Source organism: Conger conger, chromosome 3 (genome assembly GCF_963514075.1).
Source record: "Conger conger chromosome 3, fConCon1.1, whole genome shotgun sequence".
Lineage (NCBI taxonomy): Eukaryota > Metazoa > Chordata > Actinopteri > Anguilliformes > Congridae > Conger > Conger conger.
This window is the reverse complement of record NC_083762.1, coordinates 59,020,888-59,035,170: the sequence shown is the minus strand read 5'-3', so window position 1 is coordinate 59,035,170 and position 14,283 is coordinate 59,020,888. Positions and strand designations below refer to the sequence as shown.

The 14,283-nt window shown below is 45.2% G+C and overlaps 1 protein-coding gene across 6 annotated transcripts in view; it reads left to right on the top strand.

Moving 5' to 3' along the window:
* Positions 1–973: 973 nt before the first annotated feature.
* Positions 974–14,283, top strand: part of epb41l5 (erythrocyte membrane protein band 4.1 like 5) — a 36,584-nt gene continuing 23,274 nt past the window's right edge. For 5 of the 6 annotated variants that reach the window (XM_061235437.1, XM_061235436.1, XM_061235434.1 and 2 more), the window contains exons 1-7: positions 974–1,250; positions 2,891–3,093; positions 10,176–10,280; positions 11,894–11,936; positions 12,439–12,517; positions 13,095–13,139; positions 13,744–13,796. In XM_061235437.1, coding sequence (XP_061091421.1) covers positions 2,914–3,093; positions 10,176–10,280; positions 11,894–11,936; positions 12,439–12,517; positions 13,095–13,139; positions 13,744–13,796 — 505 coding nt within the window. In that variant the 5' untranslated portion in view covers positions 974–1,250; positions 2,891–2,913. The remainder of the gene's footprint in view (positions 1,251–2,890; positions 3,094–10,175; positions 10,281–11,893; positions 11,937–12,438; positions 12,518–13,094; positions 13,140–13,743; positions 13,797–14,283) is intronic. The other variant, XM_061235433.1, reaches the window with a different exon arrangement.

Below are 14,283 nucleotides of genomic sequence, written 5' to 3'. Positions count from 1 at the left end.
TAGGATAGAGCATAAGCAGTGATAACAGGGCCAAGGGAACGAGTGCAAAGAGAGAAAAGAAGCGGGCCTAGGACTGAGCCCTGGGGAACTCCTGTGGCAAGGGGCCAAGGTGTCGATACTGTACCAGCCCAGGCAACTTGGAAGGAGCGACCAGAGGTAGGAGTTGATCCAGTTCAGGGCTGTGCCACAGATCCCCGTTGCTGACAGGGAGGACAGGAGGATGGAGTGATCCAAGGCGGCAGAGAGATCTAGAAGAATGAGGACAGAGGAGAGGGAGGCTGCTCGTGCAGCATGAAGTGATTCACTGACGGAGAGGAGTGCGGTCTCCGTTGAGTGGCCAGGTCGGAAGCCAGACTGATAGGGGTCTAGCAGGTTGTTCTTAGAAAAGAAAGAAGAATGTTGATTAGAAGCAGCTTGTTTGATCGATCTTGTCTTGGGTCTTGTCTTTCAAAGGATAATGATTGACGATGACAAATCACCTGTTATAGAAATTAACGGCCAGAAATTCTATACCATCCCCATGCCATGAATACTTAAAACCGTTTAAATGGAGATGGTAAAAAATGGTATCCTGACCCACCCATTTATATTGTCTGAATGACCACCACCAATTATGAATGGCCACAGGTAGGTCTTACCTACCTCGTTCTCTGCAGGCTCAACTATATATGAATATTTCTGGATACACTGCTGGGCTAAAACTGTCATGACATAACGGTGACATAATGGGCTACTAACAATTGCCTGCTACACTCTGCATATCACAATTTGCACGTGACTAATATACAAACACTGTATGGTCACTTGAGTTATAATAGATTCATAAATTAGCTGTGCTCAGATCTTAGGTAAAGATTGGCCGGTTGGTTGACTGGTGGGAATACAAATTGAGAAACGGGGCCTCTGACGTTGTCCCTTTAAATGCAAATCCAGTTTGTTGAGGATTTATTCTTACGTCATTTCCTGTAAGGAATTCTGTCTCCTCCGAGTTCTTTTTTGGCTTCTAAGATTGTGTTAACCCAAGAGGACCAAATTTCATTATAGGCCATTTGAAATGGGGAACATAGTGAACTCACTTGTTTTATAAATGTTGCCAATTCATCTTTCCGTAGCTGGGATATCGTACACTCTGTTCCCTTTTGTAAGGTCGGCTTTGTCTCAGGAGCTTGGATCTACAAGTGGAAGTCGCCGACAGTCCGCTCGGTGCGAGTCGGAGTTCTTTCATCTGTTGCTTCAGCATCGCGACAGAGGTAAAAACCTGTTGCTGTGGCGCGATGCGCACATTCATATTTGCGTTAATTTTGTTTTGTGAAATTTTAAAAGAATCAGTCCAGTTTCATGTTTCAAGAAGTAGGTACGCTGCATGTCTTACTAGTTGGTCAGTTGCTGAAATTGTCCAGGGAAACGAATTTATTAGCCAACAGGCTAGCGCCTAACGTTAGATAGGCTATTCCACCAGAAAGTCATAGCTACACGATTACTTAGAATTTCGTATGCTAACAAAACGATTGCATTCCCATGTAGCCTACCATCTAAGTTTAGCTGCTTTAAAAAATATATCTTATTTTGAATTGTGGGGCGAATTAATTTGCACTGGAATGTTTTACGATAGTTGTGGTGGCAAGCAACATTTAGTTAAGGCTAGTTGGCTAGTTCGACAACAACAACCCGAATTGGTCATATCTGTGCGAACAAATGTTTATTTCTTTGGGGAGAAGTTGTAAAAATGTAGTCTAGATAGGAAATAAGATATAACTTATTTAGCATTGACGAAGTTTAATTACGAGGTGCAGATTTTTTTGTAAGCAATGGATATGCATAAGGCATCGATTGTCTGTTGAAAATTAAAATTAAAACTTTACATCTGGAAAAGAGAACTGGTGGTCTCTAAAGTTTTACGCAATTTGTGAGCACCCGAACGCCATCATCCGTCTTCTTCAATTTCAGGAGACACCTGCTTAAACTGCGTGTATTCGTGCGTGTATGAATTTTTGTTTGAAATCATTTCCACCGCACGGTCAGTTTTTAGGCCACTATGGCTGTAACGTAGGTTTTCCCTTACTCGATGCAGTGAGCTGACCCGGGAACAGTCTTGGGTTTTTCACATAATTGCTGCGGTTAGGATTAGGGGTGGGGGGCTAATCCTGGATCGGCTCTAGGGGGTGGGGGAGCAGGACTTTAGGCCACAGTGCACAGAGACTATTCTGTTGACTTCATGCACGGCTCATTTGTTGAAATAAGTAGGCTATTTAATATATTATCTGAAGCAATATTTGACGTCTGCCCACAAGGTCCCAAGAGATCCTCCCACGGTGTCTACAGGAGCCGGAGCTAAATTAACTCCCCAGATCAGAATGCTTCATTAAAACAGTTGGATACATTTGTCCTTGGAATTTTATATTGTACAATAAACACCGATCATAAATGTTATCATATTTTGCTCAGTGAAGTTATTTGAAAAGAGTAGCAAAATAGCCTATCCACAATGCTACTTATTTTAGCTTTGTTAAATAAACAAGGATTTTCCTCACTGGATGTTTAGACAGAAATAAATAAATAAACCTCAGCAGGGTCTCAGTCCCCCCCCAACAAAGAACATGGTTGTCAACATTCATAAATTTGATTGGACTGGTTAGCTCATGTGTCCACTCCCAGTAGATAACTGTTGCATTTTTCCTGGAATTGCAGCCTGCACTGTTGCATTTATCAGCAATTGTTAGGAAGGGGGCAAATACTTTTACACAGTACTGTATGTAAATAAATGGAAGGGGCACCATATTGGGTTCTGTAAGCGTGTTCCGGCTGGCTGCAGGACAGGTCCGTGTGATTAAATGCTAGAAATAAGAAGTTGAAGTGTGCCACTGCATGAACCACGCGCGTATGCTCCCAGGTAGGCCCCAGTAGGCCGCAGCCATGCTGAGTTTCCTTCGCCGGACGCTGGGCCGGCGGTCCATCCGCAAGCAGACGGACAAGGCCCGTCACCGAGAAGCCCAGAGAGCCTCCACACACATCCCGGCTGCGGGCGACGCCAAGTCCGTCATCACCTGCCGCGTGTCCCTGCTGGATGGTACGGACGTCAGTGTGGACCTACCGGTAAGGCTCTCCTGAGCGCCAGTGCGAGTGAGCCAGAGCTTGCCTGGTCCTTGGGCTCTGCTCTTGAAGTGGGAAGGGCTGGGGTGCTGTCCGTCAGTTACTCAGTGACACTTCAGGTTAGCTGTGAGCGCTCTGTAAACATTGCTGAGGTCTTGTGTAATAGTCAGTGGTTCTGCCTCTTTATGGAAATGGAATATGATCAGATGTATTTCACAGCAGGGTAATATTGTTGTATCAGGGAGGTTCAAATTTGCATTCTTGCTGATATGTTATGAAATGTTGCACTGTATTTATTTCAGCCTATGTTTTAAAATGTATTCCATTTCCGCAACGGCTGCCATACTATGGTCTAATAATGCACACGGTGCCATAGTAACTTATTGTTTTTGTCGTCGACTGTCCCTTTGGAGAAGTGTATATTGTTACGACAGGTATACATCCTGGCTGTAATTGATGGGAGGTGATCCTCATTGTCCGAGAGTCTCTTTAACAGAGGGCTGCTGGGTGAAGGAGATTGCTGTTTTTTCAGGTGGAGTGTGGTGTAGGGAGTGAGGGTGGGGTGGGGTGGGGTATGTGTGTGCTCAGGGTTTAATGAATGACTGTACGGACCCCCCTCGCTACCCTGGCTCTTGGTGGGAGGGGGGTAGGAGCAGGGGGTGTTGACCGAGTCGGGCGGAAGGTGCGTCACTGTTCGTGGCGGTCGGTGGTAATCCCGTGATCCTTCGACAGCCTTCCTGGTCACATGGGCTCAGGGAACGAATGGAGGCGATCATGGATGACTCCCTCCGGGCCTCTGTAATGTCTCCCTCAGCCAGGTCTTTACTCCCACTTGTGCCCATTCAGACTCCCAGGCTTCAGACCAGGAGCTCCTGAAGTATTAGGAATGTTCTAGACCCACAGAAGAGTAGTGTGTGACATACTTCAGCCCAACTGCTGAAAAGCGGAGTAAATTAGTGCTGTCCAGCCAGGGCGATTATAAATGAATACAAAGGAGTCCTACGGAACTGACTAACCTGAAAAATATGTTGAGCAGAAGCATGGACAGTTACTGTAAGCACACTTAATGGACAAAGGCATGTCTAAAAACACGTGGCCTGGAGTTCTCTTGTAGGCTTTTGTACATTGTGGTGCTTACATTCATTATCCATACTGCTATGGCTTCCCTAAATCCATAATGTAACTGTGTTAATAAGTAGAACTGATTTTGCTTTAGGTGAATGCTGGTTGGATTTCAATGGTTCAAGCCCAACATGAAGAAAATGTACAAATTGCGCATAAGCACAGTGTAAACATTTGCCTCGCTGTGACGTTCAGATCGTGATCATCATGTTGTGTTGGTTGGCCCAGCTGCCTCATCTGAAGGGAGGTTTGGGTATCATTTTTGTTTAAAGGTTCGGTCTGATCTGTTTACAGATGAGCAGGATGTCCATTAAGCACACGTCAAACTCCTGAGAAGTTGAGATAAGGATATGTTGACAAATAGCCTTGTTTCCGCAAAGGCGTCAGATTGGAAAGCGGAACAAGCAAGCGCTCTTCTTTATTTAAAAAATAAAAACGTCAAAACAAGGCTCATTATGGGTTTGTGGGCTGGCTTCTAAGATTGCAGCTGTGTTTATATGGTTATGTTTCGAGCTGGTCCTCGCGAGGAGGATAACCATAGATTTTGGTTTCCCAGGCAGTCTGTCTAACTCCTTATTTTGATCTTCATTAAAATGTAGTCTGTCATTGAATATGACTGTTGCAGAAAAGTTCAGTATTTTCCTATAAACCTCAAGATAAGGGTTCCAAGGTGGGATGTGTCCATGTACAGATCTTCATATTCTTGCTATTGTAACAGCAACGTCACAGAATATGATGATGCCAAATATAATAAATGGGATTTTCTCATTAAGAAATGGGCCTTTTGGTAAAGTAAATGTCATCTTTAGAGTTCTTAGCCTGTACCAAACTTGATGTAAGTTTCTGCATTCCTCAGACATAAAGTTCACTGCACAAGTTGTATTGCAAGACTTCATATTTGGCATGAAATTAGTTAATTATCTATTTATCAATATATAGAGGCCTAGAAATGTCAAAATTCAAAGGGTCGTGTTATTTGTTTGACTGTTTAGGGAGTGTGTGTCCCAATATAATTCATGTTTCAGAGACTGGAATGGTTGCATAATATTGTTCAGGTCGTTCACTGAGTCTGTAAATTCTCCAGTGTTGTTTCAAAACGCCAGTGTTGTTGGATTATTTTTGGAGAAAAAAATTTAGTAACTCATAACTGAATAGTCTATAGCTACAGCTCTAGTGGTGTGGTCACTTCTGTTTGACCAGCTGTTTTGGGGGAGGTCCAGAGCTCCCACCACACTGTCTATCACTCAAGGGCAGCGAGTCAAGATAAAGGCTGCATTAGCATTCACCAGGAGCAGCAACGGCTGCCCCGCCCCCATGACTCTCAGGGTGAAGGAATGTGGCTCAGTGCTGCAGGGCCAATCGCAGGCCTGGCCTGCTGGAACCCCTGTCCAACTGTGCTGGTCCAAGGGCTGGGGTTCGCTGGGGCTCGCTGGGGCACACAATGGCTGCTTTGTGTGCATCCTTCCAGGCCGGACACCCCTCTGTCTCGTGCCAACTGCAGAGGCCTGCGTGAGCCATCGCCTGTGCCCAGCTCTGCTCTCCCTCTGCTGGGGCTGCCCCTCACCCTTTTAAAATGATTCTGATTTTAGCAGCTCTGTGCTGTGTTAATTCTGCTCTGCTGTGTGTTGGTGCCGCCCTGCTTTGTGTTACTGCCACTCTACTTCTGTGTGTTACTAACGCTCTGCTGGGTGCTAACACCACTGTGCTGTGTGTTACTGCCACTCTACTACTGTGTGTTTGTAACCCTGTTGTGTGCTAACTCCGCTGGGCTGTGTGTTGCTGCCACTGCTTTGTGTTACTGCCACTCTACTACTGTGTGTTTATAACACTGCTGTGTGCTAATGCTGCTCTGTTTGCTAACCCCGCTGTGCTGTGTGTTGCTACTGCTCTGCTTTGTGTTGCTGCCGCTCTACTACTGTGTTACTAACACTGCTGTCTGCTAACACCAATGTGCTGGGTTAATGCCACTCTGCTGTGTGTTGCTGCCACTCTACTGCTGTTATTAATCCTCTGCTGTGTGCTAACACCACTCTGCTGTGTGTTGCTGCTGCTCCGTTGTGTGTGTTTCTAACACTGCTGTGTGCTAAGGCTGCTCTATTATTTGCAAACACCATTGTGCTGTGTGTTACTGCCACTCTACTACTGTTATTAATGCTCTGCTGTGTGCTAACGCCGCTGGGTTGTGTGTCAATGATGCTCTGCTTCGTGTTACTGCCACTCTACTACTGTGTTACTAATGCTCTGCTGGGTGCTAACACCGCTCTGCTGTGTGCTAACACCGATGTGCTGCATGTTAATGCTGTTGTGCTGTCTGTCAATGCCGCTCTGTGTCAATATTGCTTTTCTCATTGGCCCTATGTGCCCATTGTTTTCACTGGGCTGGCGCAGAACAGAAGCACCCTGTGAGTTTTGTTCCACACTGCAAGGCTGATATTAGTCTGTGGTAGTGACTGACTTCATGGTGCCTGGGGTCACCAGTGTAAACATGGTCAAGAAAGCAATCAAGAATGGGGACGCAGACTGGTCTCTGACACCGGGTGTTAACGGCAATGCTAAATGTTTTGCAGTGTTCTCTTTCCTGGATGTTGTTCTCGGCTCTTGGATAATGCCGCTACAATACATTTTGAAACATCTCATAAGATTAGTCTCTTAAGATCTGTCTGGACTGGCTGCATCTTCACATCTTGCACCCTTTTCAGTTCCACGGAGGCAGACAGCCTGTGAATCTTGGCGGCTGAGTTCCCACGTTCGGTGGCTGGGTTCTGCTGACGCGCTTGGCGGTGAAATGCTAATGACACGTACGCCCCAGCTTGAAGTGGCAGCATGTTGACATCTGCTCTCCGAGGGCTGCAAAGACTGCGCATCGCTGTCAGCATTGTGTGTGTGTGTGTGTGTGTGTGTGTGTGTGTGTGTGTGTGTGTGTGTGTGTGTGTGTGTGTGTGTGTGTGTGTGTGTGTGTGTGTGTGTGTGTGTGTGTGGCGCCGTGCGTCAGAGCTGCCTTTTGTATCTGAAACGGGGAAACTTCTCAGCTGATATACAGCAAGAACATTCTCTTTTGGTTGCCAAAAAAAAAGGCCCCCCAAAAAAGTCCTAAATTGGTGCCAGTGAAGTGATGCAGTGCCATCTAAAGGTAACTGAGCCATGAAATATTAATTGGCCCAATAACAGGCATGGCTTGTGTTATTTTAAAAATATTTTAAGCTGAAACAGATTTTATTTTGGATGTATTTTCTATTATTTCCAATATTGTGACTGTTCCCTTAAGTGCATAGTTAATGCATTGGCCTTTGTGAAATGTGCAGCAGATGGTTGAGACGGCCCAGCTGAAGAAAGCGCAAACGCGGGCCCCTCTCCTGCTTTGTCATGCGTTTGCGGGGAAAGGGTTAACCCCTTTGTTCCGCGCGCGGGGGCACGCACGTATTCAGCGAGGCGGAGCGGGGAATGAAGTCAGCGCCGTGACGCCAATCACGTGTCTGAGGCCCCGCTCGCCGTCTCCACGGCAACGCCGGAGCGGTCCTTCTCGGCTGCGGGGAAGTTGGGGCGTGTTGCGCGAAAGCCGTTCGGCCTCGTCCGAGACGCGCGCGGGCTGGTACAGCTTTCTCGGGAGAGGACAGGGCTTCTGTTAAGAGCTTTTGGCTGCCCTGTAAAGAATTTGGGTTTGGTTGTTTTTTTTTTACTGAAAAAGGGTGTCTTCAAGTTCAGGTAGCTGAAGCAAGCAAGGAAGTTTTCAATGGTGTAGTGTTATGAGTGAATCTTTGCTTTTCGGGTGTAGCAGCATGAGTTGGAAATGGTATATTAGAGTAGTGCTAATTCTGCCATGAAAAACTATAGAAATTGAGAGCGGTTTTGTTGTGTGGTAATGAGCGAGTCGTAGGCACAGAAGGTACAGGGAACAAACCGGTCAGTTCCTACCTTTTGTTTCCACCTCTTTGTGTCTGTCGGTGGGATTCCCACACAGTGTTTTAGCCTGAATACACCTGTTAATCTTCAGTCCTGTCAAAAGAAAAAAAGCCCTATTGTGAAAAGGCCAAGACTTCTGGTCCTCTCTGAATTAATGAGTATTCCCCCCTATTTATGATTGGCTGTGGTAGATCACATGGCGTGTCCAGATTAATCAGATGCAAATAAGCATAATGTGTGAATGTGAATGCAGTGATCTGCATGGTGGATAGGACACGCCCCATTGGAATCCTCTTCTAGATGACGGCCATGTAGGGAGATCTGCCTCACGTCACACCCCTCTCATTGGTCAGCAGGAAAGTTAATTTGTTCCTATTCTCACCATGTATCACCATCATAACCAAGATAAATTATTGACAGAATTCTGAGGGGAGAAAATGTTAAGCAACTTTTGTTCATTTGTTTTCTGTTCATAGAAAGCACTCCCTGGTCCTTGATTGGTTCCGATGATAATGTGAAGTGAAAATGCAAACAGGTTTAATTCATTCATGTATCTCTCAGAAAGGAGTAGCAATTTGCTGGCAGTGTTCTCAGCAAGAAGGTCCTGGGTTCTAATCCCACCTGGGGCCTCTGTGTGGAGTTTGTGTCCTCCCTGTCTCTTGTTTCCTCCCGCAATCCTACAAAATGCAGGTTAGGCTACTTAGGGGGAATTCGCAGGGCATTCAAACATGCATATTTGTTCAGTCAACCTACCTTGTGTGAATAAAAGTTAATAGATAACAAGTGGTAGTAAAATATCATTGTTAATATCTAGAGCCAACAGTTTGTCTCCCATTGTTTTCATGCATGTTACTTCAGTCCTCCACCAGATAGAGGTCACAATACCCCCTTTATCAAGCCCCTTCTCAAACGGTTATCCCATTTGCACCACCTCACCTCATAATCAATAAAGTAATTTCCACTAATAAGCACATTTGGCATCAATGTTTACATGTAAGGAGTCAGGATCACTGGCTCAAAGACATGCTTTTCATAGTGTTTACATTTTCTTCCTTTCTCACTTTCCTTCTTAAGACCCCATGTTAGATCAATTAATTGTTTTTATAATGTCTTAATTTGAAACTTGTTGTATGATTTGTTGTATGAAAGTTGTATGATTTGTCATTTGACTGCACCATTGGAGTGCCTATGGGGACCCCCTGGAGGGCTGGCACAAGTTTCACTCCCTGCAGGTCACGCGGTGGAGACTAACTCGTGGCCCTAGTAATGTCACATCCTGCACACAATGTCGACCTTTGCACTTGTAACGGTCTGTGGCACGATTATGTTCTATGGTGTAAGAGCAGCGTATGGGGCGGCCTGTAGCGCAATAGTTAAGGTAAATGACTGGGACACGCAAGGCCGGTGGTTCTAATCCCAGTGTAGCTACAATAAGATCCGCACAGCTGTTGGGCCCTTGAGCAAAAGCCCTTAACCCTGCATTGCTCCAGGGGAGGATTGTCTCCTGCTTAGTCTAATCAACTGTACGTCGCTCTGGATAAGAGCGTCAGCCAAATGCCAATAATGTGTACCTGTGGTGTACTCTGGTATATGATGGTGTACCTGTGATGAGTACTGAAGCTCCGCCCATCGGCCAGGCAGGCTCGCCAATCCTTCCTTTTTCTACTCCTAGCTCCACCAATAGGGAGAGGCTAGAAAAAGAAGTGAAGATGGGGAAAGCGTAAATTAGGCAAGTAAATCTTCAGACATTTGTTCGAAGCCACATCAGTTACAGATGTGGCAGATGTGGGGAGATGGCCCTACAGGTTGATCATTTATACGTCATGCTTTCCAAAAAAATACTTCCACAAAGGATATGCTCATTTTTCCCTCATGAGGAAGGAAAGTTTGGGAGTTCCTACATTCCACTTCCAGCTCCTAGAAGGAACATTTGAACTGTTTGGATGGTGGACCTCAATCGATTTCTGGGTCAGGAGCAAGGAAAAGGTGAAAAATAAACGATTGAAATGAGCCCAACAAATACATGCTGCTCTTAACCTTTCCTTCCTTCATTTTTTCGACAGAAAAAAGCCAAAGGGGAGGAGCTCTTCGACCAGATCATGTATCACTTGGACATCGTGGAGAAGGACTACTTTGGACTGCGGTTCATGGACTCTGCACAAGTTCCAGTAAGAGTCATCACCTGTGTGTTAAACTACACTGCCCTTAGCCCTGCATTTCTCCAGGGGGGTTGTCCCTTGCTTTGTCTCCAATGAATTGTCAGTGGCTTTGGATATGTGTCAGCTAAATAACAGATTATTATTATATGAAATGATTATTATTAGGTTGTACTCAACGCCATCCCAGATGTCATTCTGTAATGTCCCATGATGGCTTGATCAGACTGAAGCCATGACGAGCACCATGCTCCTCAAAGCAGTGGGTGACTGCTTGTGCCCTTAAGTAGGGACACTGCCATCTTGAAAGACAACCCACTCTGGAGGAAAGAACAGCTTTAAAATGGGGTGAAGGTGGTCTCCATGAAGTGAAGTTTGACATCTGCCCATTTGTACGGGTACCTAAATCATGCCAGGAAAATGCAGCCCACACTATTATAGGATCACCATAAGTCTTGATTGTTTTTTTCCCGGCTTGTGTTATTGCAGAGAATCTTTATGGTATTATCATGCTGAACCTACCCACGACTACTTTTTCTTGTTTGTGTATCGGAGCAGTTTTTTTTATTCTGCTGATATGTGCTCTGCTACCAGTCTTTTCCATGTCCATTTCTGAGGAACACCACATGGTGTGGGGCAGCCTTGTAGCCTAGTGGTTCAGGTACATGACTGAGACCCAGAAGGTTGCTGGTTCAATCCCCGGTGTAGCCATGATGGGATCCGCACAGCTGTTGGGCCCTTGAGCAACCCCACATTTCTCCAGGGGAGATTGTCTCCTGCTTTGTCTAATGAACTGCACTTTGTCACTTTGGAGAAAAGCGTCAGTCAAATAACTCTTGCATCTTGAATAACTCGGTCTTGTGGGTGGCTGCAGCAGGTGCCTTGCTTTGGCTATGGGTTCCTAACTCAGTACCTGCATACAGTATGGTGCAGTTCTGCATTACTCTGAAAGATGGCCCCCACCGCTGCAGGAAAGCCGTAGCGAATACAGCAGGCTTCCAGAGAAACAAGGGAGGGCCAGAGAGAGGAATGTGGGGGAGAGGAAGAGAGAAAACAGTGCAGCTGAAAAATTATCCTCTTTTGGAGCAGGGGTGCCCCTCCTCCCCCCTCCCCCTCACCCACCATATTGTTCATGCCTCACGGAGTCTGGCCTCCCAGCCGAGCCCTGGAAGAAAGGAACTTTCTAGTGCACGCGCACACCGGACACTTTGTTTTGGTCATTTGCTCTGTCGAGTGTTAAGAGCCGAGATTCTCTGAACAGTGAACAAGCGTTTCTTGTTTTGTTTTTTTTCTCAGATTTCAGGTGCTGTGTTAATATGTGCCACATGTTTAATTTTAATATTCATGCATTCAATTTTAGTTTCACACCATTTCAGTTTGATTGGTGTTTTATATGAAAACTGAGTGTTATTGAGAACAGCACCCACTTCAAGTTAATCATAGGCCACTCATATTTAAGTAAGCTCATTTGAAAAATGGACATTGTCATTTCAGTACAGCAAGTAATTAAAATCTGTATGATGTTTGTCACCGCTTCTCATCTGGATGTTAAATATGTGTTCCAAAAAGGTCATTTAAGGATCTCTCTCTCCTTCCCTCCCTCTCTCCTGCTCTTTCCATTGCAGCATTGGTTGGACATTACGAAGAGCATCAAAAAGCAAGTCAAAAGTAAGTCCTTTCTGTCCCGGCCGGGACCGGTAGCTCCATAGGGGGATGCACAGTTGATTACTGCGTCTCCCAGGGTACGGGAGGGTTCAGTCTGTTAGGGGGTCTGTGTTTCAACGCTCAGTGAAACCCCTGCTGGTCGACTGGGCACCCGTAGACTGCGTATCAAAGCTGCATATGAAAGGTCTTCCTCCAGCTGCTCTCTGCGAGATTGGCGGTAGTCTGTGGTGTGATAAGCTCCTCATGAATCGCAGTTATCGATACTCTCCAGAATCAACAGTGGGGTTCGCCTAAGAACTAAATTATGGTGGGAATTTGATGTATGTAGGCCCAGGTTGGGTGCCAAAAAGTCCTGGTTCTGTCATTTTTGCAAATATTCTGCTTCAATGAAATTGTTGATATGAACGTTATAGTAATTCTCTCTGCAACCGTGTCAGTCAGTGGTGCTCTGTCAGTGAATCTGTCAGTACTGCTCTGTCAATAAGACTGCCGTTTCCTACTACAGTCGGTCCTCCCTACTGCCTCCATATGAGGGTGAAGTTCTATTCCTCGGAGCCCAACAACCTTCACGAGGAACTGACCAGGTGAGTGCTCTTCACCTGGGCAAAAGTCCCACCTTTACTCTGTTCTGTTTCTGTCCATAGCCGGTGGGAATAATCATATTCATCAGATTTAAATAGGTTTTTCTTTTAGATGAGTTTTATTTATTCATTGTTTCTTAAAAACAATGGAGAGTGTGGGTGGCAGAGGCCATTGAAACAGACAAATTCTGGGATTTCAGCCTCTACCTCTTCCATATGTGTTGTTTTATAATCAATATGATTGCTGGTGCAATAAAATATTTGTATAAAGCCAGACTTCTGGGAGGATAATCAAAGCTTTCACACCAATTACAATTATGACAATAAAATCTGCGGTGTAACTTTTTTCTTTTTTTTATGCATCTAATCTAAAAAAGTATAATTACAGGAAGTAGGCTTGTCTTAGCTAAAGCACTCTAGATATTACTGCTGAAGTTATAAGACTTTGCCTGATGATATTTTGCCCCCCTGTCTGCGCACACACATTCAGTGTGGTGTCACAAGGAAAGTCATCTATTGAGACTTGCTTACAAAGCCATTTGTGCAGATTTCCATTCCATTGTTATGTTCTTCTCCACAGATACCTGTTTGTGCTACAGCTAAAGCAAGATATTCTCAGTGGAAAGTAAGTGCACCGATACACTAGTATATGTATTATACTATATAATGTGATGATTTTGTGTTTTATGGATAAGTGTCCATAGTTTGTGTGGCCTCTGGTGCTTTTGCAGTAAGTTGCTTAAAAATACTGATAGGAATGCCAAAAAAGATGGTTTTAAAAGTAAGTTTTAAAAATCTATTTTTCAATGCCATGAATTAGCATAGTCAGGCAATCCAGGGGGAAATCTCCTCATGATGGTTCCCCATGTCTGTTGCAGGTATTAATGCCAGGAGTGTAAACTAAAACTATCCCAGTGCACACCCATAGCTTTAAAGGAATGTAGGAAACTGTCCTGGGCGCACAATCAGTACTGCAGGTAGCATTTCTGCTCACTGTTTTCAGTGTGCAAAACAATTTGCCAGGTAATGCAGTCGAGGCAGAGATGCACTCACTAGTGTTCAGGTCCAGGTTTGGTTGGTACAGTGCTGGGTACTCTGTAGTCTGTAGGTAAAAGGTGAGTGTAGGTGAGCTGAATGAGTTGTTCTCCTTTTGGAGCCCATGAGGGGAGTGCTCTGTGCCTGTGCTCAAAGCGTGCTGTGAATTACCGTCCGCTCTCTCCTTAATGCAGGCTGGAGTGTCCATTCGACACAGCAGTGGAGCTGGCAGCCTTCTCCTTGCAGGGTAAGTTCCCAAGCCCATGCCCACCCCCCACCCCCACTCTACACTCTCACCTGGGGTCCAGTAATCCCTCAGAATTTAAAGAATTAAAAGCCTTGCTTCGACTGCAGGGTCGAATGGTTACCATGGCGCCTCGCATTACGCCGTTACACCCCGGCCCAGACTCAGTGTGGAACTGTTACTTTCTTTTTCGATCTGTAGTGCTGCTAAAGTAACAGTGTGCCAGCAACGGCTTCCCTTTTATGTAAATGTTGGAATCTGTGGTTGGAATACACAATAATGCTGAACAGCAGTTTTCTCCTAAATAGGTTTTTCATATATTTTAGTGTTACAATGTTGCTGTGCAGCCTATGGTGCTCAGAAGTTAGTGACAGCTTCTTGCCATCTGCCAAATCACTAACGGCTGCTACATGATAACAACTGATTTCCCTGGTCTCAGTTTGGGCTGACAGAACCTAAAAGGAAGAGTATCCATAATAACCCTCTCCAT